The sequence below is a fragment of the Solanum lycopersicum genome, chromosome 1 (assembly GCF_036512215.1).
Source record: "Solanum lycopersicum chromosome 1, SLM_r2.1".
Taxonomy (NCBI): Eukaryota; Viridiplantae; Streptophyta; class Magnoliopsida; order Solanales; family Solanaceae; genus Solanum; species Solanum lycopersicum.
Window position 1 is genome coordinate 71020271 of NC_090800.1, and position 26208 is coordinate 71046478.

A 26208-nucleotide genomic window follows, 5' to 3' on the forward strand; every position below is an offset into this window, starting at 1 on the left:
GTGTCAATAGCAACAAGATGAAGATTTTGAGCCAAAATCTGTTCACGAATGTAGATAGAGAAATGATTGGCCAATATGGAAGGATGCAATTCAAGCTGAATTGACTTCACTAGAAAAACGTGAAGTTTTCTTACCAATAATTCGAACACCTGAAGGTATCAAGCCAGTGGGGTATAAATGGGTTTTTGTGCGAAAAAAATGAGAAAGGTGAAGTCGTGAGATATAAGGCCCGACTTGTTGATGAAGGTTTTTCTCAAAGATCTGAAATTGATTATATGGAGACATATATTCTCCAGTGTTAGATGCAATCACCTTCAGATATCTCATAAATCTGGAGTTCATGAAAAACTTGAAATGAGTCTAATGGACATTGTCATAGCCTACCGATATGGCTCATTGGACCACAACATTTTCATGAAAATTCCTGAAGTATTAAAAGTGCCTGAAGCATACAAAGATTCAAGCAAACTTGTTCAATAAAGCTTCAGAAATCTCTGTATGGATTGAAATAATCAGGAAGGATGTGGTACAATCGTCTGAGTGAATATTTGTTAAAGAAAGGGTACAAAAATGACCCGATTTGTCCCTGCATTTTTATTAAACAGTCGGGGTCTGAATTTGTTATAATAGATGTGTATGTTGATGATTTGAACATCATTGGCACTCGTAAAGAGCTTTTAAGCTGTTGAGTGTCTGAAAAAAGAATTTGAAATGAAAGATCTCGGCAAGACAAAATTTTGTCTTGACCTATAGATTGAGAATTTGTCAAATGGAATACTTGTTCATCAATCAACCTACACAGAAAAGATACTAAAGCGTTTTTACATGGATAACTCACATTCATTGAGTACTCCAATGATGGTAAGATCGCTTGACATAAATACAGATCCATTTCGACCTCAAGAAAATGATGAAGAGCTTCTTGGTGATGAAACTCCTTACTTTAGTGCGATCGGCACTAATGTACCTCGCTAACAATACTCGACCAGATATCTGTTTTTGCAGTAAGTCTACTGGCAAGATTCAGTTCCTCCCCAACAAAAAGACATTGGAATAGTATTAAACACATACTTTGATATCTTCAGGGATCATGGACATGGGTTTATTCTATTCCAATGAATCTAAGTCAGAACTGATTGGTTACGCAGATGCAAGGTATATATCTGATCCGCATAAAGATCGATCACAAACAGGCTATTTGTTTACATGTGGAGACACGACTATATCTTGGCGATCAATGAAGCAAACGTTGGTAGCCACTTCTTCAAATTATGCAGAAATAATAGTCATCCATAAAGCAAGTCGAGAGTGTGTCTGGTTGACACCAATGACCCATCATATTCAGGAAATGTGTGATTTTTCTTTGAAAAAGAATATACCAACCACAATGTACGAAGATAATGTTGCATGTATAACTCAATTGAAAGGAGGATACATCAAAGGAGACCGGACAAAGCATATTTCACCAAAGTTCTTTTTCACGCATGATCTTCAACAAAATGGTGAGATAGAAGTTCAAAAAATTCGTTCAAGTGATAATCTTGTTGATTTGTTCACTAAGGCATTGTCAACATCAATGTTTGAAAAGTTGAGATACAAGATTGGAATGCGTCGTCTTTGAGATATCAAGTAAAGTTTTCATCAGGGGGAGCGAAATACGCATTTTACTCTTTTCCTTAACTATGGTTTTGTCCCAAGTTGGATTTTCCTTGTAAGGTTTTACAAGGCACATAATCTATGGATATTCAAGGGGGAGTGTTGTAAATCCATTGTATAGTATATATGGATTATCCATTAGATTTATCCATTATTAAATGAGTTCATGTATAGGTGCTTCCAAGGTGATAAGAACTTTCAAGATAACTATGTATCTATTAATTAGATGACTTTTGGAGTGATATTTCAACACTATAAATAGAGAATCACTCACCATTTAAAAGATATACTAAAATAAGAAAAATTCTCTCGTCTATTTTATACTTATTGTTTTTTTCTTCTTATATTCTGAGCTTTTTTACAATAATGTTATCCTTTTCTAAATTTATTAGAACAGTGAATTTTTTAAATGAGTAGAAATTATGAGCTTCCTAAACACGCTAGGAAAAAAATAATAATACATAATTAACATTAGGCAATATACCCATTAGGCAAATCGATGATATTATTGAAAAATAATTCTGATATCTAAAAAATTGAAGTGTTACTATTATTGTCTAGATTCGTTTCTTACTAAATACATTGATATTGAGTGGTTATTAATTTTCCCTTAAATCTAGCGTTTGTTTCGACAATTGGATAATATTCTTTATTGTCATTAACCCCTAATTATTAGACATTTATTCACAAATAATCATATTTAAATTCTGAAACTAGTAATGCCTCTATCTACTTTCATTTATCATGTTGCACTTTTCAAAAGTTAATTTGATTAATTTTTAGGAAAAATTAGTAAACTAGTCAAAATAAATAACATATTTAGTAAAAATATCCATACTTTATAAATATTAGCAATAATGTCAAAAATGTCATTATTTTTAAAAATTTATGTGTCCCAATTTTCTTCCTATTTTATCTCTCTTTTTCAATTAATTCTATATATCCTTTTTTTAAAAAAAAAATTATTCTCTCTCATATTTATCTTTTCAAATTGTTAATTCTCTCTCCCATTTAATTTTTTTTCTCTCTTATGGTTATCTTTTCTGATTTTCCTCCAACATTCAAGTTGCAAATATTTTTTTGTCATATATTTTGGTTGTTTTTTTAATCCAAAATTGAATCAACAAGAATCTCTTTAATTAAGGTATCTCTAATCTTTATCCTATTTTCAGATTTCTTTTCTAATTTTATTTTTGTTTAAATCTTAAAAAAATGTTGTTTGTATTTTTCAATTTCCGTTATGATTTACTCTCAAATGGCTGAATCCAAGAGGCTTACTAGAGGTATTCATCTTAATCAACCAATTTCTGGTGATTTTTCATCCTTTAATTTATTTATTACTTAACAAATAGTGTATAATGTATGATCTGCTGCTAAAATGAGGGAAGAAAGAGGGTAAGAACATTTACAAGACTCATTGGTGTGCAAAACCTTCCTCAAATTCAGAACGCAAATGTAAAATCTTTGTCTACTCGTGAGGATCTTGAAAAAGATGACGAAGATTGCGAACAATTTTCTATTAGTTTGTTTTGTATTTATAGTTCTTTTTTAGAATTTGGTATGATTTCTTAATTTGTATTCAAATCACTATGTATACTATCAATATTTGTATTTATTAAAAATTTCATGTTGTATGGTTTATGAATCTTGTATTTGTCCCTAATTTGTATTCATCCAAATGTATGTCAACTAGTTATGTATTTTATTTATAAGAAGAACAACTTTCTATTAGTTTATTTGTATTCGAATACAAATACAAATAATAGACATATTAGAATGAATACGACTTAGAAAAGGAAACAAGATTTTGAAAAGAAAAATAAATACACAGTGAAAAATATATACGAATACAAATGTATTTCTTAAATAGCTACATTTTATTTGACATACATATTGAAATGAATACAAACTAATAAAGGTATGTTAACTGAATTTGATATTTTTTTCTAATTTGTATTTATTCTAAATGTATTTCAACTAGTTATGTATTTTATTTAAGAATGAGTAAACCAAATATTCAATTATTTCTTTTCAATTTTATATTTCATTCACTTTTTCATCATACAAATTTTTTTGTATTTTATATATTATTATACAAAATTCTAAATAAAAACTAGAATAAATAGAAATACAAATAAAATACATATTGAAATGAATACATATAGGATTTTGAAGAAAAAAATAACTATATAGGGAAAAAATATATAAAAATATAAATATATTTCTTAAATGACTATTAAATTCGGCATACCTATTGGAATGAATACAAACTAATAAAAAACTATAATAAATATAAGAATATATTGTGGAATGAATATAATTTTAAAAAGGTAAAAATTCTGGAGAAAAAAAAAATTTAAATTTTATTTGAAAATATAACTGATGAGAAAATTAAGGATGCTTGCCTTTTTTGAAATATTCCCCCCCTTAATTTTCTCCTTTTTGTTATTAAATAATTATATTCTTTAAATAAAAATAAATAATAAAAACATACATAACAAACTAAAATGACATTTTTACTAAATATTGAAGTTGTTGCTAATAAGTCCTCTTAAATGCTAAAATATTGACATTTTGAAAAATTTCGCTAATTTTTAAAGTTAAAATTAAATTATATTATTTTGATATTTTAACAAAATAATATAAATATTCAAAAACTATACAAAAAGTACTATAAATTACAATTTTTTGCATATTAATATAATGAAAAATACATCATAAAATGTTAATCATTTTTCTTAACTGTTTGACTCTAAAAAAAACCATAATAAATAAAAATGGATGGAGAGTAGTATGTTTGAATTAGTGAGTAATTTTTAAGATAATACGTTTTAGTTTTTCCTCTTACTTGTATGAATACTTTTTCTTTTGGATATGGTTTTCTAGTTTTTATTTCCTATTGTTCACCGTATAACAATTCCTCGTAATTATTCATTACTAAAATCTTCTAATGATCAGTGGAGGAGTTAGAATTTGTGTTGAGGGATTAAAAAAACATAGTAAATAGAGATGTATCAAATTTCAAGCTAAAACATTGAAAAATATTGCTAGTAAGATTCAAACTCACCGTCCAACTAATTTCAGAACCCCCATAGCCACAGAATCAAGCCCTTTACGTGTGCTGAGGTGCTTAATATTAAATTTATACAAATTTGACCCTATATGCACAATATAATTTTTCAATTTATAAGGTTCGGATGAAACACCTGAACTCCCCGTGGATCCGCCCGTGCTAATGACTAGCATCATGCGAACCAAATGATCCCCAATTACCGCAATAGTAAGGTAGAATTTTGTATTGAAAGCATAAAGTGATAGGAAATTAAGCAAACTAATTAAAGATTGGGGATGTCATAACAAACATAACAATTTTATTAAACATGAATTGCATGTGATGTTCCTTATGTTTGACTGTTTGTTAGGTTAATTTGTTTCTCTCAACTACTTATAATGTCAATTGTTTCTTAAAGCACTCTTAACACTGTTGATAGCAAAATGAAGTCAAAGGGTAGAGCTAGCATTGATGTTGGAGCTGATGGAGTTGCTATCATCACCATTATTAACCCTCCTGTTAATTCTCTTTCCTTAGATGGTATGATAATTAATTACAATAATCTATGCTATCAAGATTTATTTAAGAAAATCCAATTTTTTTGAGGTAATATCTTAGGCATCTCCAACTCTATCCTGTATTTATTCTTTAAATATAGAGTTCTTTATTTTTTCATACAATCAAATTCAATCCAATTCTCTATTTTACTCTCTAAAAAATAATCTTTTTTTTTATTCTCAATATTATATTATTATTTTTATTTTATTCTTATTTTCTTATTTCATAATATAAATCATTTCTTCTTTTTGAGAATAATCCCTCTATAATCTTTATGTAATAATTTTTTTTTAATTTTTTCAAATTCTTCATTTAACATAAAATTATATTTTATTCTAAATAACATAAATAGCGATAAATATTATATATCATATATATTAATGAACAATTCAAGTAAAAGTGAAATCATTGATATAATATAATTGCATCATAAATATTGTATTACAATGAAATTTATTTTAAATCATACATAAATACTTAACTTTGAAGACTATTATGTTACTCTCATAAATGTTATTACGGAGTTCAAAATGAGCATTTTTTCCTTATTTTTTATGTGTAGCTAAAAATTGTATAAATTAACAATTTCATCTTATATCCAATTATTTCGTGTAATAATTTACTTCTCAAATTTCATTTTGAACTATTGAATCAAATATTTTCATGCTATTTAAAAAGTGTAGTTTGATAATTTATCACTATAACATAAAAAGTAGATTATTTGAATTGTCATGTAAATTTTGTGTATACTTCATAATGAATAAAATTATAATCTAAATTACATATTTAAAATGATCAAAAAAATAAAAAAAAATCAATAATATGTTTTAGATGTTATATTACTTAAAAAATAATTACAAATATTAGAGACTTAATTAATAATCTTATATAATATAAATATTATTCAATAACTTTAAGTTTCATATTTAAAGTGACAATTTCTTTTAAAAATAGAATTAAAAATGATTAATTTAGCGTAAGTAGTATTGATTTGGCGGAAGTAGTAACTTGTTAATTGTTATATTGCATTAGAAAATAATTACAAATAATAAAGATTAAATTAAATTAGTAACATAATAAAAATAATATTATAATAATCAAAAAGTAAAATAGAGAGTAAAGAACTACTATTCACATCCTAATAATTGAAGAATAGAGAGTTAAATAGAGAGTAGTTAGAGAACCCATTCTCTATTTTACTCTCCAAATATAGAGAATAGAGAGTAAAATAGAGATGAGTTGGAGATGGTCTAATGAAAATTTATTAGCAAGTTATTTAACTTTATTTTTATATCAATAGAATCATTCAATTTTAGACTTTTATCTTCAACAACTACTCGACTATATATTTATCATTAAAGTAAATTTACATGATGAATTTATAACTTATGTTATATTTTCATTTTCATATCTTTTACTAATAGTGAATTCACATTGCAAGTCATTTTTTAATTAGACTTGATAGATTATCTTTTTGTCAAATATCTAATAATTTATGACATATTATTTATATATTAATCTTTTTATTGAATATGCATTTCAAGATGTTTCTGAAAACTTCTTTTTTTTTTAGTTTTTATGATCAATTCAATTAAAATATATTAATTTGAAAAAATATAAATTAATATTTTTTTTCATAATATTAGTTAAGAACACATGTTTATTAAGTAATATACTTTCAAAAAATATATATATAAAGTAAATTTTAAATAATCAATTTTATTTTTAAAATTTAATATAATTTCGTAATTATAATTGTACATTCAAACACAATATGTGTAACACATTGTGACATTTAAATAAGACATGTACCAAACATGTCAGTGAAATTAGTAGACGATGTAATTACTACTCTATTAATTACACCAACACCAATTAGCAGGTGACTAGACGCTTAAGCTGGATTAAGTTGAGTCTTCATCCCTTTTACAACCCATTAGCTAATTCGTTTGACCCAAACAAATTAGGAATAAATTGATTTTTGATCTTTATCTTAAAACGCCCAAAATTGATCCAACTCGCCTCATTGCCAACCTAAATACTAATTATTATTTTTTCAGATATCTTTATGTAGTTGTAAAGATAGTCCATGATTTTACTCTTCAAAAATATGAACTTTCTCGTAATGGTTTTTAGGCGTTTGGACACGAGTAGTTTATATTTGAAAAAAGAAGTGGTAGGAAAAGGGTCTGCAAGTTAAAATTGTGTTTGGACATGAAAACAGTACATTTGAAGTTTTGTTAGTGAAAAGTTAAAATTGTCTTATAAACTCAAATTTCATATTTCTTGGACAAGTTTGATAAACAGTCTTCAAATATAATTGCAAGACTTTGAGACCATTCTTTTAATTAGTTTTGTACAGCTTGAAGGATGCATTTGAGGAAGCTTTAAGGAGAGATGATGTGAAGGCAATTGTTGTGACAGGTAACTAAATTTGATGAAATCACAATACTTATTTTTGTTATATTCCAACATATTTATATGATATCTATTCTTGATAGGTTGTCATGGCAAGTTCTCTGGTGGTTTCAATATCTCTTCCTTTGTTGACTTACAACAACAAAAAGGTAACCTTTTTAGCATCTAAATATGTACATATATATATTAGTGCTAGTGTTGCATATTTTCCTTAGCTATTGTATATTTGTCTTCTAATTATATTATACATCACAGTGGCACAACCAAACCCTGGTTATATATCTCTGGATATACTCACTGACATTGTGGAAGGTATGCCTTTACATTTTTATCTTTTCACTAGAAATTAAACTCGATATCGATAGTTTAGGGGTATGGTTATTGGCCTTGAACCCTAGGACATTTGGGGTATTAAAACAAAAAGTCTCACGTTGGTAGTTAAGGAGATGGATGGATGATTTCTCATAAGGTTTGGACAATCCTCATCCCTTCAACCTAGCTTTTGGACTATGAGTTGTGAGTTAGACGTAAGACCAATTTTAAAATATGGTATCATAGCAGGGCACTATATGCTAAGCATTGAACGTGAAGTGAGTCAAAAATTGCCCACACACCAGATGCTAAGCACTGGGCGTGAGGTGGAGTGTTAAAAGCAAAAAGTCTCACATATGGTTAATGAGATGAGTGGACTCCTTATAAGACTTTGACAATCCTCCTCCCTTCAAGCCAGTCTTTGGGGTGTGAATTACGCGTAAAACCTAATTTAACAGTTCTGTATGTATTGGATTACTGAGCTAACCTTTTTGCATGTTGTTTAGGGGTGAACACCCTCCCGTCCCCCTAGATCCGCCCCTATGTACTTGTAGGCTATTTTTATTGCAACTTAGAGCTCCTTCTAAACTAAACTATGGCAAAGTTGAATGTAGCTAATTGAAATGTTGATTTGATGATGTTACTTTTCCTTGATGTTAGTTTCAAAAAAACCTTTAGTAGCGGCGATTGATGGTCATGCTTTGGGCGGAGGGCTTGAAATTGCAATGGTAGGTACATGTTAAACTACTATCCTAGTTTCTTTGTTGTTGACATGAATGCATATTGCTAATTGTTCATGTTGCTTCAATCATTAGTGTTGTCATGCACGGATTTCCACTCCAAATGCAAAACTTGGATTGCCAGAACTTCACCTTGGTATAATTCCTGGATTTGGAGGTATGCAAGCTTTTTGTTTAATGTTTAACTCCTTAATCGGGACACTAGTCCTCTGTAGCATGTATTGATAACAAAAGGCCTTCAGAAAATAAAGTTCTCCTTGAAGAGCTAAAATCGTCTTGTCAGTATCCGATAATAAATCTGCAAATTGCTCATTTGTACAAGGATAAGATAATGCATATGCTATTAAGTTAATAACGAACGAGCATGTACAGTGTAAAAGAAGTTAAAACAGTCTTTTTTAGTTAATCTCATTTTGTTGTGAACTTGTAATGTTATATTTCAGGAACTCAGAGGCTTCCACGTCTCGTGGGACTTGCTAAATCCCTAGAAATGATGCTAGTAAGATGCAATTCACCTTTATAATTCAGCTTTATCATCGGTCACATCATAAAAATTTCGTCTCTTACACCCTTTTTCCACTCGCATTGTCTATGTAGACTGCAAAACTTGTTAAAGGGGAGGAAGCTCTTGACCTTGGCCTTGTTGATGCTATAGTTTCATCGAACCAACTACTCGATACTGCTCGTAAATGGGCACTTGATATTTGGGAGCATAAAAAACCTTGGAATATTGCCAGTCTTTACAGAACAGACAAGATGGAGTCTCTTGGTGAGGCAAAGGAAATACTTAAGTTTGCAAGAGCTCAAGCCCTTAGAATAGCTCCAAATCTCCATCATCCTTTAGCATTCGTTGATGTTGTTGAAGAGGGTATAGTGTCCGGTCCACGTGCTGGACTTATTAAGGTTCAATGCTGGATCTCTTCCTCTACTTTTTCTTCCTAAGAAATAAATATGTTGTGACAAATATAATGATCATACATTCTTCTGTTTCAGGAGTATGAAACATTTGAAGTTCTTATACGTTCAGGCCCTTGCAAGGCCTTAGTCCACATTTTCTTTGCCCAGCGTGGAACCATGAGGGTTAGTTAAGTTAAATTACAGAAATTTTCATGTTTTCGTAGGAAGGTTATAAAGATGTTGCTTTTCTATCTTAACAGGTTCCAGGGGTGACTGATTTGGGGTTAGTGCCACGACACATTAAAAGGGTTGGAATTCTCGGAGGTGGATTAATGGGTTCTGGAATTGCAACTTCATTTCTCCTTAGCAATTACCATGTTATCCTGAAAGAATTTAATGACAAAGTCCTCGAGGCTGGGATTGAGAGAATTAAAGGTAAGGAAGGTCACTGTATTACTTTAAACTTATTCTTGATAATATGACTAATGTATTAAATCACTCAGCAAATTTGCAAAGCCGCATCAATAAAGGAAAATTGAGTCAAGAGAAGTTTGAAAAAGCTGTCTCCCTACTCATTGGTACTCTTGATTATGAGAGCTTCAGAGCTATTGATATGGTTATTGAGGTATCAGCTATATTTTCGTATAGATACTCTAGTAAGCCGACTGATTGTTTATCTTATAATGTCTTGCTATTAATTTGTAATAGGCTGTTACAGAGGACTTATCTTTAAAGAAGCAAATATTTATGGATTTAGAGAAGTACTGCCCTCCACATTGTATACTTGCTAGCAATACCTCTACGATTGACTTGAATTTGATTGTGGATGAGAAGAGCAAATATGCGGATCGTATTATTGGAGCTCATTTTTTCAGGTGATGCATGTTAGAATTTTGTGTGTTCCTTATTTGTTCTGTTTGTTGATACTTGTAATCTGGTGCAGTCCTGCTCATGTGATGCCACTTCTTGAAATTGTTCGCACCCAAAATACATCTCCACAAGTAATTGTAGACTTACTCTATGTTGGAAAGAAGATAAAGAAAACTCCAGTAGTAGTAAGGAATTGCACTGGTTTTGCTGTCAATAGGATGCTCTTTCCTTTCACCCAAGCTGCTCTTTTACTTGTCGAACATGGAGCAGATTTATACAGCATAGATAACGCCTTCACTAAATTTGGAATGGCTATGGGTCCTTTCAGGTAAAGTGTCCAGCAACTTCATTGGTTAAATAGATGTGTCTATATATGTTACAGTGATTGTTTGGTTAAAAAAGTCCAAAGAACGTGTATGTATACTCAAGCATGATGTGGTATGTACTTAGAATTTTGTTCGCATAACTAAAAATGATCGGATTTATTTGATTTCCTACATGCAGGTTGTTTGATCTTGTTGGTTTCAATGTTGCAATGGCTAGTGAAGCTCAATTTGTATCGAGTATGCCTGGGAGAATTTACAAGTCAATGCTTGTTCCACTAATGCAACAAGATAAAAGATTAGGTATGTGAAACTCTCTATTTTGAGGTGTTAAGAAAAAGATTAGTTTAGAGACTCATGAAACTTTTGAATGGGTATTGACACACTTGTTGTAGGTGAAACGACTCGAAAAGGTTTCTACTTGTACGATGAAAGACGCAAAGCCAAGCCTGATCCAGACATTAAGAGATACATTGAGAAGGCAAGAGAAATTTCTGGTGTCAGCATTGATCCTAAGGTTTCTCATACTGATCCTTAGTAATTGAAATCATGATATATTACTGATCTGTTACGCTCTAGATAACTCGTAAATTGCTTTTTGGACTTAACTCAGACGGCGAAACTCTCGGAGAAGGACATGGTCGAAATGATACTTTTCCCTTTAGTTAATGAAGCATGTAGATTACTTGCTGAAGGCATTGTTGTCAAAGCTTCTGATCTTGACATTGCTTCTGTCATGGGCATAGGCTTTCCTCCTTACAGGTATGTAGTTTTATCAGATAAAAAATTGTTAAAGAATGAAAAGAAGTTTCACGTTGGTGGTTTATGAAATTAGTAGTCTCCTTATAAAGTTTGGACAATCCTCGGAAAAGTATGATCACGACTATAATAATGAGAAAAGTATATAAATTTTTTTAGAAATAAAAATCTGATTGGATACTTGTTGTTGGGCAGGGGAGGGATCATATACTGGGCAGATACTGTTGGATCCAAATACATTTGTTCAAGATTGGATGAGTGGACAACAATTTATGGAAAAATTTTCAAACCTTGTGACTACCTTGCTGAAAAAGCTGCTAGGGGGATTCCTCTAGTGAGTATAATTAATTATGTTGTTTTTCTAAATTGTTGTACAGTACTCTGCACACAATATTTTATATTATCAAACCATCTAAAAAATTTAATACATATCTTGTAATTGTTGTAATGTACATAAGTTAATTTTTTATACATTATTGTTAAGGGGTGTACAAGTCAAATTGAACCAACAAATTAAGTTTAATTGAATTTGATTGATTTTGGTGTTGGAAAAAAAATATCACTTTTAATTTAATTTGGTATTAAAAGAAAAAAAACCAAACCTAACTGACACATATACATATTATTATATTATTTTAAAGTTGGGTTTGTCATTTTCATTTTTTAAAAATATTTTGTTTTGTATTTAGTTTGATTGGGACCTTTCATCTTACGAATATAACACGTAGAAATTATTTTATATTCATGTGAATTTTTATGTCTTTTTTGAATATTTCTAATCATTTAAGATTTTAAGTTTTAGCATACAAGTAAAAATATATTTGATCTCTTTTTAAAAAATCAAAAGAATTAACTAAAATCAAAATCAACTATATATGGGTTTAATTTAATAAATTAACATAATTAATTTAATTATTTTTTAATAAAAAATTATATCAAATCGACATATATATATCCCTGGTCGTTGTTATTATATCATGAGGATGCTAAATTTATTTGTGCTCATTGCAGAGTGGAACGATGGATCCTGCCAAGTCACGCCTGTAAAGATCAGCTTGTTTTCGAGTATTTTTCATTACAGAATAATAATGTATTAATGGAGAATGAATGAATGAATTAATATAAGACTATTCTGGTGTACTACTTTAAAATTAGATTTGCTTTTTTATTTTTCACTTTTTACGTATTAAGAAAAAACAATAGTATTTTTTATATTTTTTCTTAGCATTAATTACTTACTCCTTAAATTATTCTTTAAGACGTAATATTAAATACTATAAATTAAGAGGAGTGCAAAATTCAAAATAATTTAATAAAAGTGAAAGGTGGAAATATGACATGATTTAATTCCAAAATAATGTGGGGATTCTTTTTTTCTGTCTGTGCATCTTTATATTCATTACTTTATTCATATCAAATTCTCAACTAACTTGTACATGTTGAACTTTTAATACTCTTCAAATTTACTCAAATTTCAGATTCTTGCTAATATATTGAGCCCTTTTATAAACAAAATTGTCTTCAAACATTAATTGAATATGTCATTTCTTATATAAAATGAGCATTCACCTTAAAATATTTTATGGATTTTAAATTAAAATAAACTAATGAGACAATTTAGTAAAATTTATATAAAATGAGCATTCATCTTAAAATATTTTATGTTATCGTCCACGCTGGAATGAACGAGTTTGAGGAGTGTTGATCAAGGCAAGCAACAGAGGCACCTTTTTGTTAGCAAAAGTTAGTCGATTCTGGCCTTGTTCTGTGTAGATCTAGTGCTCATGTATATGTGTTCAAAAAGTGGATAACTTGTTCTAGTATATATATATATATATGAAGCAATTCATTCTCTAGTAAAGAATGTATTGAGAAATGGAGAGGTCTTTTCTCGTGTGGCTCTCTTGCCATCTAGAATTGCAATAATTTAAGATTATTATTGATATTTTCTGATACTAATAACTATATCGATATATTTTTTGAAAAAAAAGAAGATAAAATGACTTTAATTTTGAGAAGTGGATCACAATTAAACATTAATGACCCTACTGAGCCTATTGGTGTGACATTGGGTGCCACAAAGACCATCTTGTTGTTGCATAAATCACAATGTTCGTTTAAATTCTTTAAGAATGAACAAACGAGGAGCAAATGAGATTTCTTATCAAACAGTAGTCCCATGAAATAATTGGTGCACATTTTTTAGGGTCAGAATCTTGATAATAGTATCTCTATCTTTTTCATGCTAGTGTGAGTGATTAGTTATTGTATTCTCAAAAAAAAAAAAAGGATAACGTTAATTTTTTTACCTAATCAATAATTTTTATTTAAGCTTTTTTTTTTTGGTATATACAACTATGGATTCTCTAGAAAAGAATGTGGTAATGAATGGATCATTAACGAATCTGTGAACTTACTAGAAGATCATACATTTCAACTACTGAAAAACATTAAATCCAATTTCCACCACCCATTGAAAAGATCTTATTCTTCAATTTAACTCTAGATAAGTTAGCGTTTCTCTTCTTCAAACCTAAAAGCACAAGAATAGAACAGCATCCTATGTTGTACCATAATTTTTCAAATTTGTCAACAAATACATAAAGTGCTCCACTCAAATTTAAAATTTGCGAAATACGATCGAAATGAACTCATTGGCTAAACTCTAAAGTGACTTTAAAAAATCATTCAAAATGTGAGTACAAATCCAAGCCTGATACACACTCATTACCATCAAACCGTCAGCTACTGCTGGGATGATTGACTCATCAGACATTATATTGTCTGACCCAATCACATTTTCATTGTCATATGAGAAGGATTGTTGACTCTAATATTAAACATCTATTTTCTTAAGTGGATGTTTGATGTTGGAGTCAACAAATCCTTCTCGAACACATAATATTAAAAATGTGTCAGACAATATAGTGTGTGATAGTCAATCATTCTAACTTTAGCTGGAGGATATGATGGTAATAAGTGGCTATCGGGCTTGGACTTGTACTCACCTTTGAATGATATTATAAAGTCACATAAGCCAATGAGTTCGTTTTGATCATATTTCACAATTTCAAATCTGAGTAGAGAACTATATGTATTTGTTGACAAATTTGGAAAGTATTGTACAAAACAGGATTTCACTCTATTCTCGTGCATCCAGGTTTGAAGAAGAGAAACACTAACTTATCCCGAGTTACATTGAAGGAAAGGATCTTTGCAATGGGTGGTGGAAATGGGATTTTCAGAAGTTGAAATGTATAATCATCTAGTAGGTTGACGGATTCCTTCATAATCTATTCATTACCCCCTTTCTTTTCTTGAGAATTGATAGTTGCATATACCAAAAGCAAAGCTTAAATAGAAGTCACTGATTAAGTGGAATAATTTATGTAATCGTCATATTATTTTTTTGAGAAAACAGTAACTAATCACTCATGTTAAATACTACTGATTAAGTAAAACAATTAGGGTTTGACGATATGAATTCTCTATATTTCAAAATTAAATAAAAATTCAACAACTTGAATAGACATCCTAAATCTTCATTTTAAAATGATTCTAACAATCTACTTTCTTTGACAAAACTTACAAAATTTTATGTTGAGGCTTCAAAAATGAGACTTTTTTCTTATCAGTAAAAACATTCACCGCAAAATCTAAAACATTAGTCTCACAATCAAAACATCAAAAACCCAAAGTGCTTGAAACGAATTCGACAAGATAACTAAATTTCTCGAATCCAAAGTTATCTACCAACATAGATTAAATTTTAAAAAATAAAGGATATTACTACATGATCACATGCACATATATAAATATATAACATGCTTATATAAATCAATGCATAAGTAACAATAATAATGATAGAAAATAGTTACCACAATCTGAATGAATTCATGCATGAAACAACATAAAAGCATCTCACTAAAAAAAAATTACCTATAGATTGAGTTGTTGAAATTCCCTATATAATTTCTCTCTTTTGCTTCTAGATACACAATGTTGATCAAACCCTTGAGGGATCTACAATTTGATAGGTAAAAGCATTTTTTTTTTAAAACAAATTAGGAAGAAAAAGGCTTTGTTTATCTCAATGTAAATGCAAAATATATATTTTATGATTTGGCCTTTATTTGACCTTTTATAGCTGAGGAGGAGAGGGTTAATTAGTAGAGGTTCAACCTTACCAAAATTAAATCACATGTTAATGGAGAAAAGTTTTCATTTTTTTACTATAATGGCACTTTGTTGAATAGATAGAAATTTACATTTGACTTAGTTTTACTTTTCTCACTAAAAATATAAAAGTAAATAAGGAAAATAATTTAGTAATGAAGATTTTGACCAGAAATATGAAAGTAAATAAGGAAAAAAATTTAATAATGAAAAATTTTGATTCATAATTTTTCGATGAAGGTATAAATATCAATATTCAAATCACCATTTTTCTATTTTTTGAATATTAAATTAAAAGTACAAGTTAAGAAATTATTTTTTTCCTCCTTTTTCAAACAAGAAGTCCTTCAACTTCTTATAATTTGGGAAATATAATTTTAAAAATATTGTTTTGGGCTACATATATTATTGATGACTTTCCTTGCTAATTTTTTTTTAATTTTTTTTGTCTTGTACTTTAAATCACGTCCTAATCGAGAAAAGCTTTAAATTTCAAACTATAATAATACTTTCTTGAATAGATAGGAATCTATGTTTGACATAGTCTTAATATATACAATAATGTCTGATTTAGTTAATTTTGATTTTTTTTATCAAAAGAATGCAAATAAATAAGGAAAAAAATATTTAGTGATCAACATTTTATTTCATGATTTTTTTGGTGAAGGTGTAAATACCAATATTCAAATCACCATTTTCTATTTTTTTTTTGAAGAGTTTAACTGCTATCCACCGACGGTGGACAAAAAAATTACACGGACATTTTATTTTTGGAAATATTTAATTTTTTTAATTAATATATTTTAATATTATTAATATTAAAATAAAAATAATAACATAGTGTTATATGGTAACTTGAATTATAAATTAATTGTACAAATTTAATTAGGATTCTTATTTGTCTTACCAAAAATAAAAAATACATAATTTCTTGTGTTTTCTTAGTTGTATTAACGTTCTTCTTTTTCTACATAAACCATTGAAGCAACCAACTATCCACCATTGAAGCAATTTGAAACAATTATCATGGTAGCGTTTTCCTCGTATATCTTTTTTTACATAACTTATTAAGTCTTTTTCGCAACATGAATAAACGTTTCAAAGAAATATTCTTGTTTTAATGTATGAAGAAATTTATGTTTTGTAGTGATGAAGATATTTAAAGAATACGTTTAAGAACTTTTTAGCAAATTGAAGAAGTTCAATACATTAGCCATGAAAAATATTTAAAATTTTAAAGCTAACTTACCCTATCAGTCTAATATCTAATAATTGTGTATTGCAGGAAACTTTTGAAATCTCTAATTTAGAAGAGCAAAATGCAGAAGGAATTGAAGATTCCTTGGAGGATATAGAAAGCAACATGAATGCAGTTGTATCTTTTGTTCCTCAACTAGGTGAGCAAGAATTAAGAGAGCCTTACATCGGTATGGAATTTCAATCACTTGATACTGGATTTAAATTTTATCTTGATTATGCTCATCGTAATGGTTTTAGTGTGCGCAAAAATCGAATTAGTAGATCAAGAAAAGATAAATCCATTATTGGTCAAGAGTTTGTTTGTTCAAAAGAAGGATTTCGTTCAAAAAAATGTCTTGAGAGTAATAAGCAACGAGATGAGACTAGAGAGGGGTGCAAAGTGATGATATATATGTCAAAGAAAGAAGAAGAAAAGTGGGTTATAGCTAGGCTTGTCTTGAATCATAATCATGAACTTGCTTCTCCTAATAGTCAGAAATTCTTGCGATCAAAAAGAAAAAAATCAGAGGCTCAAAAAAATCTTATTGATCTCTTAAATAATTCTGGTATTCGTCCAAGTAAAATCGCATCAGTGTTAACTACTCAGGCGGGAGGCATAGAGAATCTCAATATAACTGGACGAGATATTCAGAATTATTTGAGCACTAAAAGGCAAAATTGTCTTGAGAAAGGAGATGCACAATTGATGTTGAAATACTTTCAAAAGCGACAATCTGATAGCCCAGGATTCTTTTATGCAATACAAATGGATGTGGAGGGTCATTTAGCTAATTGTTTTTGGGTAGATGCTAGGTCTAGGATAGCTTACAAGAATTTTGGAGATGTTGTCCTATTTGATCCTACATACTTGACAAATAAATATAAGATGCCTTTTGTTCCATTTACCGGAGTTAATAACCATCACCAATCCATTTTATTTGGATGTTCTCTTCTTTGGGATGAAACGGAAGAAACTTTTCAGTGGTTACTTCATACTTGGCAAGAGGCAATGTTTGGTATTTCCCCTCGTACAATAATCACAGATCAAGATGCTGCAATAACAAATGCAGTTGCAAAGGTGTTCCCGAATAGTGCACACCATTTTTGTATGTGGCACATTGAGAAGAAGATTCCTGAATATCTAAGTCATGTTTTTCATGCATTTGATGATTTTAAAAATAAGTTTAGTAAGTGTTTACATTGTACAACAACTCCTGAGGAATTTGAAATTGCTTGGATCGATATAATGAAAATGTACAATTTAGAAGAGCATATTTGGTTGCGTAAGATATACACCATTCGCGAGAAATGGATTCCAGCATATGTGCGAACTACTTTTTGTGCTGGAATGTCAACAACTCAAAGAAGTGAAAGTATGAATAAATACTTTAATGATTATCTTAACTCTAGTACGCCAATGAGTGTATTTGTGACGCAATATGATAAAGCTGTTGACGCTAGGTATGACAAAGTAAGGGAGAAGGATTATAAGACAAAGCATTCAAAGGCTATCTTGAAAACATTATATCCAATGGAGGATGAAGCAGCCAAAATATATACCAGAAAAATATTTCAAAAATTTCAAGAAGAGTTAATTCAATCTCAAAAATTTATTTCAGAAAAAATTGAGGTTCAGGATGGGATACATATTTATAAAGTGCATTTGTTTCAGAGAGAAACACCGACATATATTGTTAGGTTGAATCTTGAATTAAAGAATGCTACTTGTTCTTGTCATAAGTTTGAGTTCATGGGAATTTTGTGTAGACATGTGCTTATGATATTTATAAAGAAACAGATTCACTCGCTTCCACCATGTTATTTATTGGATCGATGGACAAGGTATGCAACTACAGAAAAAGCTAATGACATTTCAAGTGCAGGATCGCTTGCGTATAATCTGAAGTCTTCTACTATATGGTTTAATAACATTATGACACATTCTCTTGGGCTCTCTGAACGAGCTACTCGTTCAGAAAAGCATTATAAATTTACATATCAGAAATTGTTGCAACTAAGTAAAGAACTTGATGAACTTCCATATGAGGATAATGATAATGTTTGTGATGATCAAGTTAACGAGTCAAATAATGATTTGAACTCAAGTGAACAAAGAGAAAAATTTAGTTTGCTTGACCCTCCATGCGTGGCTACTAAAGGACGTCCTCGTTCTTTGAGAATGAAAAGTGGTTTAGAAAGTTCTCAGAAGGTTAAAAGAAGCTCTTCGCTGAAATCAAAAAGAGAAACCAAAATCAGAAAAAAAGGCAAAGGAGTAAGGTAATTTTATAGTTTGATCTTTAATTTAATGTGAATTCATTGAATAAATCACATATTTCAATTATTTGCTTAATTTTCAGTTCACACATTAATGTTGAAAAGGAATTCAATAGCAGGGAAACAATCATTAATGCAGATCCTACAATGGTAAGGTTTTATTTTGATAAATTATGTGAATTTTGACTAAGACTTATTCTTATGTATCATTCTCTTTTTAGCTAACAAATTTTTCTTTTATTTAATCATTTTTAAAGGAATTCTCAGCATATTCAGAACCTTTTGAAGGGCAAAGTGGTCGTGCTGATTCATATCCAACCTCATTTATGGTGGGTTTATTTTACTGCGCTTGTATGTATTTTATTTATAACATATATGCATTTGTAAACAATTACTGTTTCAGGATTTGATGAGAGCAACTTCGTATCCGTATCAAAGAGGTTTCTAATCTACAAGGTGACTTGGAGTTTGTGGAATTTAAAACTATAAAGGATGTCTAGAGAGACAATTATTCAAAATTCATTTTGTTCTGTTTTCTTTCTTTGGCAGAATATAAATCCAGGGATATTTTTTGTTCAAGACTTTTTTTTCTTTTAAGTTTACATACAATAACTCATAGTTTTAGCTTTAGTTTTTTTTTGTTGATTGTGTTTTTATTCATAGTGAATTAGTTACTCTTTTATGCCTTCATATATGTTAGCAAGGATACTCCACTCTCTGATACATAGCAGCAGCAATAACAACGTATAGCAACAAAAAATTTTCACCGAAAGAATAAAATTTGTAACCAAGCATGCAATTGTGATTAAATCATGGGTCATGGGTCGTATTTAATAGTGTTTGATTTTGTTTGCTTACTCTTATAAGTTTGAATATGTTGATTTTGTTGCACTTTATGTTTCTGGAATAGTTTCATATTAATATTTTGCTAGCATTGCTTCAATGGCAACAAGTACCGGTTCTTATAAAAAAAATAATATGTTGGCAACGATTTTCTTTGAAGGATTGAAGTGCTTTCCAATAAGAAAACACAAGAAATTGTGTATTTTTTATTTTTGGTAAGACAAATAAGAATCCTAATTAAATTTGTACAATTAATTTATAATTCAAGTTACCATATAACACTCTGTTATTATTTTTATTTTAATATTAATAATATTAAAATATATTAATTAAAAAAATTAAATATTTTCAAAAATAATATGCCCGTGTAATCTTTTGTCCACCGTCGGTGGATAGTAGTTAAACTCTTTTGAATATCAAATTAAAAATACTAGTTATTAAGTTATTTTTTTCCTCTTTTTTCAAATATGAAGTCCTTCCAAAAAAAATTTTTATCTGGATAATATAATTTTTAAAATATTATTTTGGGTTATATACATTAATTATAACTTTCTCTGATTAGTTTTCTCTTTATATTTTCTTTGTCTTCTATTTTAAATCATATCCTGATCAAGAAAAGATTTAAGTAGGGAAATTAGTAAAATTAGTAAATTAGTCAAAAAAATAATATTATTTAGTAAAAAAATTCATACTTTAAAAATATTAGTAATAATATCAAAAATGTCATTATTTTACAAAATTTATGTATCCCAATTTTCCTCCTATTTTATCTCCCCTTTTCAATTAATTCTATATATCTTTTTATAAAAAAAAAAACATTCTATCTCATGTTTATCTTTTCAAATTGTTAATTTTCTCTCCCATTTAAATTTTTCTCTCTCCCGTGATTATCTTTTTCTGATTTTCCTCCAACATTCAAGTTGCAAAATTTTTCTGCCATATATTTTGGTTGTTTCTTTTTTATCAAAAATTGGATCAACAAGAATTCCTTTGATTAAAGTATCCCCAATTTTTATTTTATTTTCAGATTTTTTTTCTGATTTTGTTTTTGTTTAAATCTTAAAAAAATATTGTTTGTATTTTTCAATTTCCGTTATGATTTACTCTCCAAAGGTTGAATCCAAGAGGCTTACTAGAGGTATTCATATTATTCAACCAATTTCTAGTGATTTTTCATCCTTTAATTTATTTATTACTCAACAAATAGAAAGAAAGTGGGTTAGAACATTTACAAGACTCATTGATGTGCAAAACCTTCCTCAATTTCAAAATGCAAATGTAGAATCTTCGTATACTCGTGAGGATCTTGAAAAAGACGACGAAGATTGGATAGTTGTCGAACAACTTTTATTAGTTTTTTGTATTTAAAGTTCTTTTTTAGAATTTGATATGCTTTCTCAATTTGTATTCAAATCACTATGTATGCTATCAATATTTGTATTTATTAAAAAATTCATGTTGCATGGTTTATGAATCTTGTATTTGTCCCTAATTTGTATTTATCCAAATGTATGTCAACTAGTTATGTATTTTATTTATAAGAAGAACAACTTTCTATTAGTTTATTTGTATTCGAATATAAATACAAATAATATACGTATTGAAACGAATACGACTTAGAAAAGGAAACAATTTTTGAAAAGAAAAATAAATACACAATGAAAAAATATACGAATACAAATGTATTTCTTAAATAACTACATATTTATTTGACATACATATTGAAATGAATACAAACTAATAAAGAAATACAAGCTTCATTATACAAAATACAACATGAAAACTAGAATAGATACTAATACAAACGGTTTACATATTGGAATAAATACAATTTAAGCAAGGATACAAATTTTTGAAAAATAAAACAAAAAGAAAAGTATGTCAAATAGAGACAAAACTATAGTTATTCAAATTTCTAAATTAAAAAAAAATCAATCAATATAACTTTAATGTATCATCATAAAGTTTCATAATAATAATTAGTAAGAATGAGATATTATATTTTTTTATTATATAATTTTCATAACAATAATTAGTGAAAAATTGATATTCAAATTTTATAGATGTGGTACTTCATTAATTTCGTGATTTTCATAACAATAATTAGTGAAAATTGGATATTTATTTTGGTTAATAAAAGTGTTTAGAAATAAAAAAAAATTAAGAAAATTGGATATTGAATTATTTTAGAAAAATGAAGAAAAGAGTATTTTTTATAACATGATGAGAAAAAAAAAAGAAACAGATGAAAGTTGGTGTATTTTGATAAATTGTAACTGATGAGACTTTTAACATTTATTCTTTTTTAAAAATAATTATCTCCCATAAATTTCTTAAGAACATAAATAAGATACGTAACAAAGTTAAATATTAAATATGTTACTTTCTTGAATAGATAGGAATTTACATTTGACTAAAGTCTTAATATCTATATATTTCAAATTAGTGAACTTTAATTTTCTGAACAAAAGAGCACAAGTAGTAACGAAAAATTTTAGTGATGAAGATTTTGATACTTGAGTTTTGGTGAATGCGGAAATACCAATATTCACATCACCATTTTCTATATTTTGAACATATTAGATTAAAAATGGTATTGCCCCCTCCCCCCTTTACAACTATAAAATCCTTATTTTTTAATTGCCTGATCTTTTTCAATTAACTTACTCGACAATAAAGTTATAAATACTGAGTGGATGGGTAAGAATATGGAATAAAGATTTATCGACATGTATGATTAGACAAATTTTAATATTATCGAACAAATAGTTGGGTTATATATATCTATTGTAAATTTCCTTGCTAAATTTTTTTTCTTATATTTTCTTCAATCTTTTAGATCACATTCTAAAAAAGTTTCGAACTTATGACTATAAAATTATACTTTCTTGAATAGATAGGAATTCGCACTTGAGTTCATTATAATACCTGAAATATATTTTAGATTTAGTTAATATTGATTTTTTCACTAAAGAACCACAAGTAATTAAGAAAAAAATTAGTGTTGAAGATTTTGATTGGGGGTTTTTGGATGAAGGTTTGTGTCACACCCCGAGCCTTAAGTCGTGCAAGTGGCTGATACCCGAAACTTTTGTTGGTCCCCAAGCGAACTCTTGGCCGTGCAACAACTCTTTGCCAAACACATCAATAACTTTTTTTTCAACTGTAGCGCTTTTATCCAAATACATAATTACTTATTTTTAAAATAAATTTCAACACTTTAAAAAGTTACTTTTTTTAAGTCAATCCAAAAGACTCTTGGTCTTTTTAACTCTCTTCAGAGAATCACTATCTATGTAAATGTTCATATCATTCAAAATTATTCATGTACAAAAAAATTGTTTTCAACAATTTCTAAACTAGCTATCACAAAAGTATCCTAAATATAACTAGCGTCCTTTTAGATATGAGGATTTGTATTTTAAAAATGGATTAGAGTCTAAAATACCCTTAAAGTATTGAAAATGTATAAAATAACCCTCCATCCACCTATTGGCTCCAAATGCCCTAGAGCTCCAAATATCCTTGTCATCCACCTTTAGGTTTAAAATTGACCACTTATTTAATTTTTTTAAAATTAAACTCTTTAAATATTTTTTTAAAATACTTGGCGTTCAACTATTGATTATAATTTAATTTATTAATATAATTTATAAACCAACCCACTACTCACGCATTACTAATTAAACTGCACCCAATTAATAATCCAATTATAATATCAAAATCGCCATAAACAGTACTAAGACACGATGTAATTATAGATTCCTGAAAATGACATCCAAAATTATTCGATTCCGAATCGAAATCCCAATTAAATTTAGGTTGAGTCGCTTATTTAGGAGGACACTTTTAATAGGATTCTCTTTCAAGATTAAACTAGAAATTTATGATTAAAGGTAAAGAAATAATACATCCCGAATTAATTCATGCACTTTTTTAAAATGTAATTTTATAAATATTCATAATTTGTTTTAAAATGTTTAATTGTAACGACCTGTTAGTCGTTTTGAGCAGCAGATTTTATTTCTGGAAAAACTGGCTGGGACGACGGAACCCACGACGGACCGTCATGGGCACGACGGACCGTCGAGGGTGTCTCGTTTCAAAACACTTAGAAATTCTGAAAAATGGGTACTGAAATCGACTCTCTGAACTTCGTAACGGAATGGCAGGACGGACCGTCACAGGCGTGACGGACCGTCACAGACTCTTCAGAGAATTGAGTCTCTGAACTCTGTGACGGAGCAGCAGGACGGACCGTCGCAGGTACGACGGCCCGTCACAGGCTGCGTAATCCCAGGCGGGGTCGGACTTCTTTAAATGTTTTAAGGGACTTTTTGACTATTTCTGCTTTAATTATAAAGTTAGTGGGTTAATGCTAATAAGTCTAATTACTTGGGGGTTAAAAGAGGTAACCTTGAGTAAATTAGTGGGTTATTATTGCCATCTTTTATTCTTAATTATATGCTAATTAGGGTAAAAGAAAGAGGGTTTGAATAAAGAAAATAGAAAGAACAAAGAGAGAGAGAGAGAGAGAGAGAGAGGATCGAACGAGAAGAGGAAAACACAAAGCTTTGGGGAACTTGCTTGCTTGATTACTAATCTTCGGTGGAGGTAGGTTATGGTTTTTATGCTATTCGTAATAAACTCTTAATACCGAATGATATGTATTGGGTAGTGTTGTAAACCCTTCTATATGCTTAATTGTGTGTTTGCATGTTGTGATTATATAATTGTGATGAGATAAGCATGATGAAGCTATTGAATTCTAAATCTTGAAAAAAGAAACCCTAATCTGCTTTGTTAATGATGATGCCTTTTAGTATACGAGAAGGCTTGATGAACGAAAGTAGTGAGATTAGGGGATCGGGTGCCATGTTCCGGTACCAGGATAGTATATGAGGATCGGAGTGTCACGTTCCGACACCAAGATAGTATATGAGGATCAGAGTGTCACGTTCCGACACCAGGATAGAATATGGATCGGGTGCCACGTTCCGGTACCAGGATAGTATATGAGGATCGGAGTGTCACGTTCCGACACCAGGATAGTATATGGATCGGGTGCCACGTTCCGGTACCAGGATAGAATATGGATCGGGTGTCACGTTCCGACACCAGGATAGAATGAGGATCGGAGTGTCACGTTCCGACACCAGGATAGTATATGAGGAGCGGAGTGTCACGTACCGACACGAGAGGAATAAAGATAATGAATCTTGAAAGATGTTAATATACTCAATCTAATGAACCTAATTCCCAAATGAGTATGATGAGGAGGCGTGAGTCCTCATTGATGAGATTGGTGTTGTGACCAAGGGTTATGGTAATTGTAAATGCCGCATGTTGAGTATTGTAGTTGATTTTATGATGTTATCTGATATATACTGTTTTCTATTTTGAGTTGGCCGATGATACCTACTCAGTACTTGTTTGTACTGACCCCTACTTGTATTTGTTTTCTTTGTAAATTGTGGAGTGCAGCAAACGTATCGTCGTCTTCAACTCAACCGCAACTCTAGCCAGTCTTCATTACTCCGGATTTCAGGGTGAGCTAATGCTTCTAGCTTGGACTGGATCTTCCTCTTCATGTCTTGATGCCTTGAAGTTCCGGCATGGACTAGCTTTTTATGTATTTTAGTTTCTTAGATACTCTTAGATTAGTAATTTGAGGATAGATGTTCTTGTGATGATGACTTCCAGATTTTGGGGAATAATAGTTGTTGATCTTTTAGAAGTTTATTGAATTGATTTTCATTAATGAGTTTAAGTCTTCCGCATTGTATTTTGTTCATTATGTTTAAAATATTGGGGTTTAGATTGGTTGGTTCGCTCACATAGTAGGATAAGTGTGGGTGCCAGTTGCGGCCCGATTTGGGTCGTGACAAAGTTGGTATCAGAGCATTAGGTTCGTTGGTCTCATCACACAAGAACGAGTCTAGTAGAGTCTTAAGGAAAGGTAAGGGGACGCCTTTACTTTTCTTTGAGAGGCTATAAGACTTTAGGAAAATTCCATTCTTTCTTTCTTTCGTGCTATTACTTGGGTCCAATTGGTATCTAGGTGATACAAATTGGTATCTGACCATCTTCA

The 26208-nt window shown here is 29.6% G+C and overlaps 2 protein-coding genes across 3 annotated transcripts; both read left to right on the plus strand.

The window, feature by feature from the left end:
• The first annotated feature begins 3216 nt into the window (after positions 1 to 3216).
• Positions 3217 to 12760, plus strand: LOC101258102 (peroxisomal fatty acid beta-oxidation multifunctional protein MFP2). Of its 2 annotated transcripts, XM_019214736.3 has the most exons (18): positions 3217 to 5248; positions 7619 to 7690; positions 7768 to 7833; positions 7940 to 7996; positions 8657 to 8724; positions 8812 to 8893; positions 9180 to 9235; positions 9334 to 9639; positions 9730 to 9816; positions 9894 to 10068; positions 10137 to 10258; positions 10342 to 10508; positions 10577 to 10831; positions 11008 to 11129; positions 11222 to 11343; positions 11440 to 11588; positions 11781 to 11919; positions 12597 to 12760. In XM_019214736.3, the coding sequence occupies exons 1-18, from the start codon at positions 5152 to 5154 to the stop codon at positions 12630 to 12632; spliced, it is 2178 nt and encodes a 725-aa protein (XP_019070281.1). In that variant the 5' UTR covers positions 3217 to 5151; the 3' UTR covers positions 12633 to 12760. The 2 variants fall into 2 exon arrangements, with proteins under 2 accessions (XP_019070281.1, XP_019070283.1); XM_019214738.3 differs by lacking the exon at positions 12597 to 12760 and having other exon boundaries at positions 11781 to 12079.
• Positions 12761 to 16461: 3701 nt separating this feature from the next.
• Positions 16462 to 19584, plus strand: LOC112941319 (protein FAR1-RELATED SEQUENCE 5-like). The gene has a single exon (XM_069298578.1). The coding sequence runs from the start codon at positions 17125 to 17127 to the stop codon at positions 19279 to 19281; it is 2157 nt and encodes a 718-aa protein (XP_069154679.1). The 5' UTR covers positions 16462 to 17124; the 3' UTR covers positions 19282 to 19584.
• The last annotated feature ends 6624 nt before the right edge of the window (positions 19585 to 26208 follow it).